Source organism: Sapajus apella, unplaced genomic scaffold (assembly GCF_009761245.1).
Source record: "Sapajus apella isolate SASKATOON/1434 unplaced genomic scaffold, GSC_monkey_1.0 scaffold40, whole genome shotgun sequence".
Taxonomy (NCBI): Eukaryota; Metazoa; Chordata; class Mammalia; order Primates; family Cebidae; genus Sapajus; species Sapajus apella.
In genome coordinates, this window is record NW_022436980.1 from 21,617,120 (window position 1) to 21,633,002 (window position 15,883).

Here is a 15,883-nt window from a genome sequence, read left to right on the forward strand (position 1 = left end):
CAGGAACGGTACTTTTCATCCTTCAATCAAGCTGACACTCTGTATTAACCATCACAGTATTTAATTCATAATAGCTTTTTGTCTCCATTTCAATGAGACTTTTTTTTTAAGGAGGTGTTTCAGTAAAGTTGTCCTGAGACACCTAAAATAACAGTCTCTTAAATAGTCATTAAGAGAAATTTATGTTAAAGGAGTCCATTTTAAGGGATAAGATAACCAATTTTCCAGATGTGCAGAGTGTAAATTTAATTTAGGGGCACTTAACAAATGGTCAGAATAATTGGTTGGGATTGGTTTAGATAATTTTGTTAAAATATTTATTTTGTTTTGGTATTGTAAATAATACCAGTAATTATCTTTAATCTGTTCATTCCCAGGAAGTCATCTTACTCAGTAGTCAGAATCTATTTTATGATGATATAAACACAAGACACCAATATAGAATAGTTCTTTATGCACACCCATAATTCTTCCTATCCAAGGGAATAAAGCCAAGGATTTAGTAGTTATGATGAAAACATACACTTCGATATGGAAATGAGCCATAATTAGAAATGTTTGAGTTGTGCATTTCAAGCGTTTATGCTTTAATGCTGAACAAACTTAGGGAATCAGACCGTGTGCATTAATGAAAGCAACTCTTAATTTCCCAGGCATTATAACTACTGGATCCACCATGGTGGAGCACAATTACTATGTGTCTGCCTACAGAGTCCTGTACAGTGATGATGGGCAGAAATGGACTGTGTACAGAGAACCTGGTGTGGAGCAAGATAAGGTAAAGTGATCACCAAGGTGTTTTTTAAAAACATTTTTTAAATGGGTGGTTGCCAAAGGTCACACACACAGCTCTTCTGTATAAAAGAGATGTAGAAGTTAAGAATGTCTTGTACTGCCCTCCCCTGGTTATTTTAGGTAGCGTTAGTTATTGGCCTTACTCTTCTGACTTTAGAAAATTCTCAGTGGTTCTAGGTTCCTTTTGGTGATTGTAACGGTGAGTACGTTTCTGATTTTTGTCACTGCATTTTTAATTGAATTGTTTAGATACTTTATTAAGACAATATAAAAGGGACTTCATAATTTCTTGTCTTTATGAAGCTTTTATTTTCAGTTCACTGGATGCTGGAGACTCTTTGTTCCCAGATTTCTACTCTGTAGGCAAGAGACAGAAAAGAGCCGAAAACCAACAAGCATTAAATTATAGTTATTGTAGACTTGAAAATTAATCTGCAGATCATCTCACCAACTTTCATCTTGGAAAACTTCTGTTTTTTCTCTTACATGAAGAATTGCTCTAGCCTCTAATTATAATTATGGAATCTTTGTTTTAGCTAGCAACAAATTACGAAGATGCTGGAATGAGCCAGAGGAAATGATAAAGGGTTGGAAGCAGGCAGAGATGGATCTCATTCAGATGTGCGTCCCTTTGATTTTTAAATGGAGGAGTCCTTGTCCCTAAGGAAGATAGGTGCTGCCCATCAGTATCGAAACTATGGGCTGGGCATGGTGACTCACTCCTGTAATCCCAGTACTTTGGGATTGCTTGAGCTCAGGAGTTTGAGACCAGCCTGGGCAACATGGCACCGCCCTGTCTCCACTAAAACTACAGAAAATTAGCCAGGCATGGTGGCACGTGCCTGTAGTCCCAGCTTCTTTGGGTGGGGGGGGGTGCGAGGTGGGAGAATCACCTGAACTCAGGAGGTTGAAGCTGTGGTAAGCTGTGAGATCACTCCATTGCAGTCCAGCCTGGCCACCGAGGGAGGCTCTGTTTCAAAAAAATAAGCTGAAACGATGATGCCATTTTTTCAAACTTTCCTGAGTTTGGTTTTGACTGTATATTTTTATCATGTATGATTTACTAAAAAATCTTCAATTACTACCTCTCTCATCTCTCTATTCAAAAATCTTCAGGGGCTCATTATCTTTCATAATGCATCTTAACTCGTCTGCTTTTATTCAAGACCCCTCTTTTCTTCTCCTTGGCGTCGCATGAACTTCATCTTTGGTGAGCCTTTCCCTGTTAAAGAAATAACAATACCGGCTCCATACACATCTTCTACTTCATGCGCCTAAACCGGACTGCTCTCTATTCCTACAACATCCATTCTTGTTTGCATCACATTTATTACACTTGTGGAATATCGCTAAATTTTTGAATTTTTAAGAATTGTTCATACTTATAAAAACTTCTAACAACATTAAACGATATTTCTGAAAAAGATTGTTTTTTGCATTCATTTTTGAAAGGTAATTTCCCTAAGTGTAGAATTCTAGGTTGACCAGTGGTTTTGTTTTGTTTTCCTTTCAATAATTTAAATACATTGTCTGCTGTTTTCTGGCTTGCATTGTTTCTGACAGGAATTCTGCTATTGTTATCTCTGTTCCTCAAAATGTGATATGTCTTTTTTCTGTGGCTTCTTTTAAGGTTTTCTTTTTATCATTTGTTTTAAGCGGTTTGATTGATGTGGCTTTGCATACTTCTCTTTTTTTTTTTTTTTTTTCCCCGCGTAGGGTTCTTTGAGCTTTTTGTCTCTATAGGTGATGATTTGCATCAAATTTAGAAAATTGTAGTTCATTTTTCTTCAGATATTTCCCTTCCCAATTCTAATTTCATGAATATTATGACCTTTGAAGGTATCTCACCATTCACTAATGCTCCATTCTTTTTTTTTTTTTTGTCTCTTTGTATTTTAGTTTGGAAATTTTCTGTTGTTTTGTCTTCAAGTTCATAATCTATTCTTCTGCAATGTCTAATCTGATAATCCCATCCAATGTATTTGTATCTCTGATACTGTATTTTTTACCTCTAGATGTTCAGTTTGGGGGTTTTTAAATGTCTCTGATGTGCCTTCTTTACATGCTCATGCTTTTCTCTATTTCTGGAACATGGAGCATGTATAATAGCTCTTTTAATACCCTTATCTGCTAATGTTATCCTGTGTCATATATGGGTCTTTTTATATTGATTGATATTAGAAATCATATTTTACCTGCCTGACTTTTTTTTATTGGATGCCAGACATTGTGTTACATCGGTGCTGGGGTTGTTTGTTATTGTTATTCCCTTAAATATTTGAGCTTTATTCTGGGATGCAGTGAAGCTACTGGAAACATATTTTCAAGGCTTGCTTTTAAACTTTTGTTAGGCAGGACCTGGACAGCCATGAGTTTTTTCATTTTTTGCGCCATGGAGACAATACTATTCTAAGTACTCACTGCAGCATCCCATGTATTATGAAGTTTCTCTGTTCTACTTGTTGGTAGTGTAAGGAATTCCCAGACCTATGGAGCTCTGAGACTCGTCTTGCTGACTCCTTCCAGTGTTTCTTTTACTGGCCATAGGTCATTTCTTTACATGCAGCTGAAGATTTAAGGGAAAACTCCTTATATATCCTAGAAGTGTCTCTCTCTCTCTCTCACTCTCTATCTTTGTAGCTCTTTTCTCTCCCAAACTCTTGCCCTACAAATTCTAGCTGTCTTGTTGGCCTCCTACTGTCAGCTCTGTCTCCACAACTCAGTGAGACCAGCAGGCTCTGTTAAGGATCCGTCTCCCTGCACTGTGGCCTAGAAACTCTCTATAGACTAGTACTGGGGCAGTAAGTAGCAGGGCTCACCTTATTTGCTTCCCTTCTCTTGGTGATTATTGCCCGAGGGAGCCTGTTGTCCAGAGTCTGAGAACCATTGTTTCATATATATTATCCAGTTTCTCATATATGTATAGGATTGAACAGCATGTCTGGTCCCTTACTCTCATGGTCGGAAATGCAAGTCACATTGAATTGTATGAATTAACAGACTTTTCCCACTCACATAAGTCCATCTGCTCCCTCATCACCTCACACGCAAAGGTAATTGGTGTTTTCATTTTACCCCTTTTCTAAGCTTGCACATGTATGTGAGCACACAGAGGCTGCATTTGATTTTGTTTTCAGAAAATGGCATTTATATATATGCAACTTGTTTTCATAATATGTCACTTTCTAACATTATACCATATTTATGTGTGGTAATATCCAATAAAATTTAAGTTTCTTGAGGGTGGGAACTGTAGCATTCATATCCATTTTCTCTTCGTGACACCTCACAGACTTCTCTGTACATGAGGATTCTCAGTAAATGGTCATAGATTGACTATAGCAAATCTTTTTTACTCAGTTTTTATAAAATCAAGACAACAATATAGAGGAAGATCTTAAAGATAGTTTTTATGTTTAATGATTTGTTATCAGCCCAGTTCCACTAATACAGAAAGAATGAAAATAATTACCTTTTATTTTATTTCAGAGTAATATCTGAGGAAATCACTGGAGCTCACTAGTATGGAAATTATCGTAACTGCAAAACAAACTTTTTAGGAAATAAAGGATATTAACATATATTTCAAGGTTTATAGTCTAATGCCAACTGAATTAGCCAAGAAGAAATAGAGCCACAATACTTGGAAATAACTTAAGAAGTTAATCATTTACTTAATCTCACCTTAGCTGATTAAAAAAAAATCACTTTGATTTTAGGCAATATATGCTTATTAATGGTCTTTAGAAACTACCTAGTTGATCAGACCTAGAGAACAACCAAGGCTCTTTTTAGCTTATTGGGGGCTATACTTAAGTCAGAAGACCCAGATTCAAGTTGCTGCCCTGTCATTGACTAGCCAGCTGTGCAGTCCATTTACAGATTCCTGTGCCCTGCCTAGTTCATAGGGTTGTCTGAGTTAGTTACATTAAAATGTTTTATAAATAATTAAGTGCTGGTCCAATGTAAGATACTATGAGTATTTGCTTGAAGTAGTTAAGGGAGTGAGACTCACCTAAATGCATAATTTTACCTAGGGGTTATTTTTATAGTGCATTTGTTGCTATTTAGTTACAATCATTAAATTAGTATTAGGCCAGGAGTGGTGGCTCACACCTGTAGTTCCAGGACTTTGGGGGAGGTCCAGGCATGAGGGTTGCTTGAGGACTGGAGTTCAAGACCTGCCTGAGCAACATAGCAAGACCTCTTTCTACAAAAACGAAAAGTCACAGGGTACGGTGGCTCACTCCTGTAATCCCAGCACTTTGGGAGGCTGAGACAGGCGGATCCTTTGAGGTTAACATGGTGAAACCCTGTGTCTACTAAAAATACAAAAATTAGCTGTACATGTTGATGCACACCTGTAGTCCCAGCTACTCAGGAGGCTGAGGCAGGAGAATCACTCGAACCCAGGAGGAGGAGGTTGCAGTGAGCCAAGATCACGCCACTGCACTCAAGCCTGGGTGACAAAGTGAGACCCCTTCTCTAAATAAATGAATGCATACATACATGCATGCATGCATACATACATACATACATACATACCATACACATTGGCATGCACCTCTATAGTCCTAGCTACTCAGGAGGCTGAGGCGGGAGGATCGTTTGAGCCCAGGAGTTCGAGGCTGCGGTGTGCTTTGATCCACCAATGCAATCCCTGGATGACAGTGTCTCTAAAACAAATTGATAATTTAAGCATAAAATAGCATTTCAAAGTCACTCTGGTTTAAATAGCAGCAAGGAACAAAAACGGATTATAATATGAGAGCTGTGTTTATGCAGTTTATCCAGTAGGTGGAGGTATATAGCTGTTACATGTTCAATAGTAAATGTTCACCTTCAGTCTATTGAGAGAAAATTGTGAAAAGTACACAAGCAAAATATTTCCTCTAACACCTAGCATAATCAATTTTGTTTTACTTTAAAAACAAAAACGAATGTATTTTAAAAGTTGGTAATTCCACAGGACTAGAGTTATAATTTATTAATAGGATAAATTGTCTCACTGGATTTGAAACCTTTTACCCAAATGCCAAGTTAACCCTCCTATTAAGTTCTTAAATCATCTTAAAATCATGTCCATATTAAATATTTTTCCTTTATAAACTTTTGATAAAAAGTGCACCATCTTAATAGTTTTCCATATTATGATTTATTTTCTTAAAAATTAATCCTTACTGTCATGCTTTATAGAGGTCATTTAATGCCTAGAGCAAAGCGCAAAAACATGTTTAAGTGGAGAAATTTAGCCCTGCCCTCTGTTGATTTAAAGTACCAATTTTTGTTGTTGTTCTTTTTAAAGATATTTCAAGGAAACAAAGATTATCACCAGGATGTGCGTAATAACTTTTTGCCACCAATTATTGCACGTTTTATTAGAGTGAACCCTACCCAATGGCAGCAGAAAATTGCCATGAAAATGGAGCTGCTTGGGTGCCAGTTTATTCCTAAAGGTAAAGAAACTGGGTTTAAGATATGTTATTGACGGATTGCTAATTTACAATGGTTTTGCTGTTCTCAGAGAAAGTATAATGAGGATGTTTTTCTGATTAAATTCTAATTACAATATTTTTTTAAAGGGATTTAAAAAAAATAAATGGTTACCATATTAAAAAGTGACTTATCAGAATGGTTTCCAAAATTATAAGGGGAAGAAGAAAGAGCATCATTCATGAGATAATATAAATGAGATCACTTTCCAAATTTAGTCTCAATTCTAATAATTTTAAATCAGGTTTCATGTACCGTATTGTTTAACATAAGCATGGAAGAGTGTAACTGTACATTTAAAGTGGGAATAATTTATCTCAATATTACACATTTTAATATGCTATTTATTGTTGTATCCCCAAAGACTACCACAGTGCCTGACACATCACTGGCCCTCTATACATAATTATTAACTGAATTGAATAAGTACTGTATCAAAATGTGATGACTCCTTTATTGCTTTAGCATTCCACATCATTTTCCACCCCATTATTCTCCTTCCTCAGATTATTTTCAGATGATTTAATTATTTAAAAACTGAGAAATTCTGGCATATTTGTGCATTTATTGTGGAGTATAATGTTTATCCTTCCAATATATTTCTTTCTTAGATTTAAAAGTATTCTGCAGAATTAAGTATTTTAGGAAATATTGAAGATATTTAACATTACTATTTTTAACTACGATTTTTTAAAACAAAATATTTAAACTTCTCTAAACCATTTTTCAAGGTCGTCCTCCAAAACTTACTCAACCTCCACCTCCTCGGAACAGCAACGACCTCAAAAACACTACGACCCCTCCAAAAATAGCCAAAGGTATGCCTGCTTTTAATGTGAGAATCTGCTATTCCTTGGATTTATAATGCAGCTTTCCAAAAATATATTTGAAAGCCTTATCAAATAAGTTTGCGTTAATCAAATTGGTACAGATTAAAAAGTAAAGAGCTTTTAAAACTTTTTTAAAGGTCATGCCCCAAAATTTACTCAACCGCTACAACCTCGCAGTAGCAATGAATTTCCTGCACAGACAGAACAGACAACTGCCACTCCTGATATCAGAAATACTACCGTAACTCCAAATGTAACCAAAGGTATGCAAACAGGAAAATGAACACCTAGTACATAGTATTGTTTTGTTTTTAACTAAAGTTTTCACGGGCATTTTTGGATTAAACCCTCAGTTTCTTCCAACTATAGTTTTTAAGCATAGCAAAAAAAAAAAAAAGAAAATTGATTTTATTTCTTAGGAAAAGACTGCATTGATCTAAGTTCTAGTTGCTGCTGCCATGTAGAATTGCTCTTTAAATATTTAGAGAAGACCACTGTGTTGCAGGCCTCCTCTTGTGATTTATTTTTCCTTACGGCTAACCATGTTGACTCTCAGGCTTAGAAATACAATATTTTCTAGAAATAACTGAAATCATAGGAGGAAACAAACTTGTTTTCTCTGGTAGTATCTTAATTTGATGGGTAGGGAACTTGATGGCAAAAGGGGGAAAACAAAAACAGAACTTTTAGTGGAAACTAACACTTTTTTAAAAATACTCTTGAGTTAACATGTTCATTAAAAAAAAACTTTGGTCTCTCATTTTACATGTTTGCAGTTATATTTTTTAAGATTATAAATACAAATTTATTAGAATTTACTTTCAACTTTTGTTATCAGTGATGAATAAGGTCTCAAAATATGTAAAACATAGTCGTTAAAATACATGAAAGGTAGTAGTTTTATTCGTTGTTGAAAAACAAAATTTCAGTTGAATTTTAAAAAGTGTCAGTGTTGTTGTAGACTGAGTATCAGGGTTGTTAGAGAAGAAGCTTACTTGTTTTCAGGAAAGTGCAGAGAGAGAAAGCAAGTCATCCAGAGTAATTTGTGTCACATAGAACTTCAGTCATTCTCATTTTTTCAGTTTGCCGGGATTCAGATAACTTTCTCTGATATTCCCCATGTTGGTTTCTTTTCCATCTTCTGAGGTATTTTCATAAAGATGAATTTCTTTCTCATGCTGCAGGTACAACTAGACAGAATCAAGAGTTCTCAGAGACAGGAGATCTCAGCATCTTCCACAGCTGCTCACGAGTAGTCAGAGGTCATGTACTTAGGCAGAATCCCAGCCCACATGCCTGGTTGGAGATCAGTCACTGAAAAGTGTTGCTCATCCTAAAATCTGATTACAGAAGCTCAAGACTAAGAGTCCTTAAATAATTTTCTTCCAGAATTAGGATCCCTGTATGCTCCCTGCAGAAAACAAACAAACAAAAAAATAACAGAATGAGCTGGTCTTCTCAAAGACCTCCTGTCTTTTTTTCCTTGGGATGGTTGTATATAAACTTATTTTTTGAACCTAAGATGTTTTAAAGCCTCTGATTAAATCATACAGCATCCATCTAAATTTGATTATCCTCTCTAGCCTCACCAATCTTAGGGAAAACGCACATTTACCGTTCTGAATTCTGAGTGTTTTCTAGTCTAAGTCATTATTTCTGTTTACGCACTTCTCCATTTTTACAGCCAGGCTGAGAGTGATTTCATGGAAAAGATTATGTCATGGTCAGATTTGTGCCTCTCTAGTTTCCAGGTCCTCCCTCAGTGGGGCACCAGCTGGCAGTCCTTGTGAAAGGCCATGGTGAGCTGTTCTGTCTGTTCTCAACTGTAGCTATTTTAAATATTCCCCATATTTTCAAACCTTTCACCCAGATATCTTCACCCACTGTCAGTTACCTCTCAAACTTGACGGAGAAAGTAGAGCCTACAAACCTATCTGTATCCTCTGTTCACTGCAGTGGAAAGCGGGCTTTTTTATGTTGCCAAAGGCTGATCACATCACCTGTGCCCTCGTTCCCATCATCCACCTCTCAGGGACCCAATATTACTGATTATCCTCTCCCTCTCCTGTATCTTCAGCCTGTTTCTCTCTTTTGGATATGGTTGTTGTAAGGAATAAAAAAGACGCTGCAGGTTAGACTCATTGCAGTGTCCAGCTCTCAGCCCCCAGTAAATATCAGCAGGTGCTGCTATTGTCATCTTCCTGGCAAATAGGGGGTTGAGGGATAAAGGAAGGAATTAATATCCCAGATGACCTTAGGCAGATCATTTTCGTATCTGAGCTCAGAATCCCTTATCTCTGGAGTGAGATTAGGGGATTAAATGATCCCTAAATCTCCCAGTTCCAGCATTGTGTTGGCTTCTGACCTGGTCGTTCACACATTCCAACTGACCTTCTTAACACCACATGGTTACCTTCCCATACATGTAAATGTTTTGCCATTATGATGTAGCATCACTTCAATTGCTGGATTATACTCTCTTGTAAAGAGGATACCATGCTTTATTCCCTCTCATTTTGGTGCATTTGGATTATTTCCAGTTTTTCACTCTTATACAGAAACGGAGAACATCTTTAAGGAGGCATCTTTAAATGTCTTTTTAGTTTCTGAGAATAAATTCTAGGCATGGAATTGCCAATAGATATTTGTACATATTGCCCAAAAATGCCAATCAGTAAGATAGTGTCAGTTTATATTTCCATTAAAAGATACATGTTTCCTGGTAGCCTCTTCATCAATTCATTGTTGTTTTAAATATTTGCCACTTTGATTAGCAAAAGCAATATTTTGTTCTTGCTTTCATGTTTTTTTTTGTTGGTTTAACTTATATTTCTTTGATTACTAGTGAGGCTAACATGTTTAATGGTTACTTGTCTTTGTTAATGTATTGCTAGTTAATCTCTACTGACTTTTCTCCTAACTGTTTGGATTTGACTTGTAATACCCTACAATAAAATAATTATTTACAGTAACTCTTCACCTATGCAGAAAATATATTATCCCAGTTTTTCATTTGTGTTTCAATTTTATTTTAGTGATTTAAAAACTTAGGGAAATTTCACATGCATCCCCAGATGGAATGAATAGTATAACCAGCTCCTGTGTCAGGAAACCATTGAGGTGAGGCAGGCACATAACACACTATCTATAGAGGCCTCTGCAGTATTACCACCGCGTGTCCAATCCTCACAAACAATGTTTATGGTATTTTTGTGAGTTAGAAAAATGTGGAAAGACGATGTGGTTCATTTTCCCTAATGATTTCTGCCGTTGTTGTTGATACGGTTTTTGTCTTTGTCACTTCAGATGTAGCCCTGGCTGCAGTCCTTGTCCCTGTGCTGGTCATGGTCCTCACGACTCTCATTCTCGTATTGGTGTGTGCTTGGCACTGGAGAAACAGGTGAGTACATAACTAGTTCACCTGAGTCCGAAACTGCCAAATGTGAAGCAGAAGCTAAATACAGAAGATGAACTACACACAGTGTTTATCTGTTTGAGCGTGAGCGTTAAGGTAGTTATTAGAATAAATATTTCATGCTTCTCCTTTATTCCCATTAAAAATAAGTTCAGTTCCACAGTCAGTTACCAAGTACCTTTTTTGTATCAAGTTCTGATTATACGCTGGAATATGTGCATTAATATGAACAATTTCTGACACATGATAGTTATATTTACTTAAAAGAATGAGACACAATTCCTTTCTCCAAAGTGTTTAGCAGGGTTGACTAACAAAACAAGGAACTATATCATGTGGTTTGATGAGTTATTTATGTTATACTGAGGAGAACCATGAGGATTAACTGTACTTTTTCTTCGGGAAATTCCAAGTTTGGCTTGCCTTGCCTTAACAGAATTGTAGTTGGCTAGGTAGAGGAAGGTAGATGTCTTGGTTAGGGCTGCTGTAAGAAAATACCATGACCTGAGTAACTTACAAATAATAGAATTGATTTCTCACAGTGTTGGAGGCTGAGGAGAAGTCCAAGATCAAAACACTGCAGATGCAGTGACTAGTGAGGGCCTGCCTTCTGCCTCATTCACCAGCAGTGCTTTCTTGCCCAGTCCTCACATGGTGGAGGGGGCAAACAAGCTCTCTCAGGCCTCTCGTATAAGGGCACTAATCCCATTCATGAGGACTCTGCCTTTGGGACCTAATCACTTACCAAAAGCCCCACTTCCTAATACCATCACTTTGGGGATTAGGATTTCAACATACAGATTTTGGAGCAATGCATATATTCAGACCATAGCAGTAGAGAATGGCCCAACCTGAAGGAATTGTTTGAGTAAAGGCACAGTGATAATGGAATGTAAGCAAACTAGTGAGTCGTCTCCTGTGGGCTTGGCATGGGAGAGTCCTGAGAAGCAACACCAGAGATGCAGTGTGGGCCTGGATCAGGAAAGGCTTTTCTGGAAGGGAGAAATTTAGATTTTGTTCTATAGATGGAAAGTCATTGAGTGTTAAGCAAAGAGGTGATATTGTCAGATGATTGTACAAGGATGGTGGCAGTTTTGAAGGGTGTATTGGAGAGGAGGAGGCTGAAAGACTTCACTAGATTAGTTCGGACACCAGTGAGGTCAGGCAGGCACATAACACATTGATTTTAGGAAAGGGAGGAGAGATGGAGGGGAAATGTTTCCCAGTGGCATTGACAGGATGCATGACTGGTGTCGACGAAGGAAGAAGTGACGCAAGAGGAAGCTGAGGTTTCTGGCTTGTGCAGTTAGACCGGTAGAGGTGTCGTGAGTTGAGATAACATGGCAGGAGGGACAGGTTTGGTGGAGAACGAGAACGACTTCATGTGTTCAGTCATTCTACACATATTTGAATACTTGGCTCTTACCCTGTGCCAAGTATTGTGCCGTGTGCTGGGGAATCCAATGATGAACCTCAAAGCTTACAGATTAGTGACAGATGCAATGCAAAAAAACTCGCAGCTCTAACACCAGCCATAGAATATGTGCCATGGGAGCAAGCGAGCAGATCCCAGCGTCACGAGCAGGCTGTCTAGGCAGAGACACAGCGGCTTAGTATGAGAACAACAGGAAAGGAAAGGGCTTTGGGAAACTCCAAAGAGGAGAGAGCAGGATACATCTAAGGAACTTAACAACAACAGTGATAGTAGTGATGAGGCTAGCAGTAGCAGGAGCTGATTTTTATGGAAAATTGAATGCTAATATAAGTCACTATTCTACATAATTATTCTAAATACACGTATTCATTCATTTAATCCTCAAAACAATCTACGAAGCAGGCACTATAATAAGCCTCATTTTACAGAAGGAGAAAATGAGACACAACATCAGTAATTTGCCTGAGGTCACTCAGCTAATACATAGCAGAAGGGAGTTTGGGACCGGGCTTCAGAGATCGTGCTCTTACCGACTACTGCTCTGAACACATAATAAATAAAGTTCAACTCACTTTTACTAAAGCATAGGGTGTGAGGGTGAGGACTGGGGAGTGCAGCTGTTGAGCAGGCAGGAGTCAGAGCCTGTGGGCAGTTTAGGATAGTGCCAAAAGGACCCTGTGGACATGCAGACTCCTGAGGCAGTTTGACCACACACCTGCTGTTAAGGACACAAGAGCTGAGCTGGAGAATTGCAGTTACTGTTAGGAATGTAGTTGAAATTACTGACGAGTGGCTTTATGACAAGGAGTAAAGGGGCAGGTGCCATCAGTGTGCTGTGAAAATCAGGAGGCGGAGATGGATAAAAACAGCTGCGAGCACTTTATATGTAATGAATGACCTGAAGCTTTGCCACTTGAGATTAAGTATATCAGATCCTTTGTATCACAACCTATGGCTGATGTTGATGCCATAGATTTATTGTCCTAGCCATACAGGGCATCTATTTAGAAAGATGATTTATTTTTTTATTTCTAAATCATATAATGAAGAGAGCATTTTAAGGGAGAAAAGTGTTTAATCAGTATATTTTATTGTTTCATTCAAGTTTTTCATTAACATCTTTGACACTATCTTTTCCACAAATTTTATATTATTCTGTACTTTGAAATAATGAAATAAGTATAGCCATGCTTTAAAATGAGGATGTATTTAATATCAGAAATATAGTCTTATACTGGAGAATGTTTCTTGGTAAAAAAGAAAAAGCACATGGCTTGGGCTTTTTATGAAAAACCACATTTGTGATCTTGGGCAGATCACATAGCCGTCCTGTCCTCATCTGTAGACCAGAATAATAGCTGCTTTCTCCTTAGCTTGCAAAGCTCTAATTTGAATTGAATTAGATTTATACCCTTGAATCAGAAAATGTGATTACATTTGCTTGGTGTTTCTTTTTAAAAGCCACTTGGTAAATAGTAGTTCTTAATGGAGGGGAGAGAGATTTTTCATGGGGAGGACAAGTTACAATTCTGAGAGGTGGACTGTCGAGAATCTTCTTTGTTGCACACGTGGCTCTCGCCTCCCCCAGAGAATGTCAGTGCCTCCCAGACTTGGAGAGTCACGTTCTCTTCCCTCTCCACGTGGCACTGTTAGTGGTAGCATTGACTTATCATGGGATGGTTGGAGGAATCAGATCTGTGCAATTAAGGGTATGGGACCTGTTAAACTTCGCTGGGGAAAAAGGCTGTAGAAGAAAAGCAAAAAGTTGGAGGAAAAAAAATGCAGAATAGAAAACCAGAAGAAGATGGGTTTTCTAGATGTGTGAATTTTGTGACTCGGTTGATTTGTGATATCTGTATTTGAAACCAAAACAGACTTAACATACTTTACCTATAATAACCCACATAGCAGAGCGGACTCTTTGATTTGATTCAGTCTTTTCGTCTACAGACATGGCATTTTTAAATTTCTTTTATGCCTTTTGAGTGGGTAATAGGTAGGTAACAAGGTAGCTATGGCAAAAGACAGTTGTTTACTGAGAGTCCAGGATTTATAAACCTCAACAGTAGCACCTTTGAAAGTCAAATGAAATAGAAGATTCCCTTAAGTAGATCAGCAAATAGAGGCGTGTACTCTAGACTAATTATTAACTTTGGTGTTTATTCCGCAGTTTCATAAATTTCTGACCATTGAATTTACTCTATTTCCTACCTTCTTTTCTGTATTTTTCCAGAAAGAAAAAAACTGAAGGCACCTATGACTTACCTTACTGGGACCGGGCAGGTAACTCACGTGGTCTGCATCTCATTTCCATCAGAGGGAAGTCCCTCCCCTACAGGGGCAGTAGTGAAAAAAGAAAGTCATTCTGAGGCTGACGTGAACTCCCCGACACTGTTAGAACAATGATGGCATTACTCTTCAGTTCTCACCATTTTTACCCTTCTGCAAAATCTCTTCTAGTTCATAAGCAGTGAGATAAAAGTACAAATTTCTCATAACAACCTCTCTTCGTTTTCTTCTGGAAAACTTGTGTAGCTTGTCCTATGAATCTGTTTCCCTTGAGGAGACCGGCTTTCTGTGTGGCCATGCGAACGCTGAGTCAGAAAGAAAGGACTGTGGTCTCAAGGACACACTGTGCGTTTGTCCTCTGCCATGGCTATTCACCAAGTGGAGTCCAGCAGTTTAGGAATTGGGAGGTCTCCCGTGATGACTTGTCATCTTCTGAATTGCTGCAAGTCACACCAAAGGCCCCTCTACCAGTCTCTCACTTTCCAATCTCACTACTGGATCAGCTCTGAGGAGCCAGGAGAGTTCACTGCTATGGCTGGGGTGGAAGGGGGCTGCTAGTGCCCCGGGGCAGATCTTGGAGAGTATTTTTTTGGGGGGAAAATCTTAATTAAAATCACCTGTAAAATAGATACTGTATCTGGCTGCACTGTACTAATAGTGGTTTGGCTGCATATGTTTTTGGTAGAGATTTCTACCATGTACTGCTTGGTGCTGGATAGTGTCTCTCAGCAAAAAAGTTGGACTATACAGGCAAGTTTGTGGAGAGACTTGTTACAGAAATGGCTTAAATGCAACAGGATTTCTCTCTTGATAGTACCATTTGAGATCCTGGTTTTTATTTAACGGTCTCTTTGGCTTACCGTCACAATGAAGGGTGGTGGAAAGGAATGAAGCAGTTTCTTCCTGCAAAAGCCGTGGACCATGAGGAAACCCCAGTGCGCTATAGCAGCAGCGAAGTGAATCACCTGAGTCCAAGAGAGGTCACCACAGTGCTGCAAGCTGGCTGTGCAGGTAACGATGTTGCCGCCTGAGGGAGAGACTGCTTAGGCTTGCTATAAAGTGCTTTGGGATTTACGGTGTCTTTGATTCCTGTCATGTGTAAGAAATGAATTGTTTCCTAAAGGCAGAACCACTTTTTTTTAAAAGGTGACCTTCAGAGAGTCATTTCTGTATCTTGGATGTTCTGTCTGTAAAGTTGGGGCATTCATTTCTAAAGTCTCTGTGCATTATATATGTTAACTGAGGCTTTGTTTGGTTTGTGGGGAGACCCGAGATGTTAGGAGAACAGGAAAGACAGAGGAAGCTTTACAGTATTTATCCTGTTAACCTAGTACATATTTAAATATTTCCTAATATTTGAAAAAAAATCCTCTGAAATTATTTTTCAAGATTAATACTTATTCCAGTAATTGAATGTTTCTTTTCCAATAAGATAGTCTGAAAAAAGTTCAGAAAGAAAATATTCAGTAAAGAAATATTCTGTCTGTAAATCTAAACAACATGTGAAAACTCTTCATGCAACATTACATAAATGAGACTTTCATATTATTACTATGAGATACTAGAGAGTTTGTTTCATTTTGATTTTTGAAGTTCTTGCAGATGAAGTGTTGATGGCAACAAAAG

General features: G+C 38.0%; 1 protein-coding gene across 5 annotated transcripts in view; it reads left to right on the forward strand.

Moving 5' to 3' along the window:
- DCBLD2 (discoidin, CUB and LCCL domain containing 2) overlaps positions 1-15,883 on the forward strand; it is a 99,288-nt gene that overhangs the window by 79,494 nt on the left and 3,911 nt on the right. For all 5 annotated transcript variants that reach the window (XR_004275498.1, XM_032299286.1, XM_032299287.1 and 2 more), the window contains 7 exons: positions 654-778; positions 6,101-6,251; positions 7,020-7,106; positions 7,256-7,381; positions 10,425-10,518; positions 14,202-14,251; positions 15,131-15,268. Coding sequence is in view for 4 of the 5 variants with exons in the window: in XM_032299286.1 (XP_032155177.1) it covers positions 654-778; positions 6,101-6,251; positions 7,020-7,106; positions 7,256-7,381; positions 10,425-10,518; positions 14,202-14,251; positions 15,131-15,268 (771 nt within the window). In the remaining variant the exon portion in view is untranslated. The remainder of the gene's footprint in view (positions 1-653; positions 779-6,100; positions 6,252-7,019; positions 7,107-7,255; positions 7,382-10,424; positions 10,519-14,201; positions 14,252-15,130; positions 15,269-15,883) is intronic.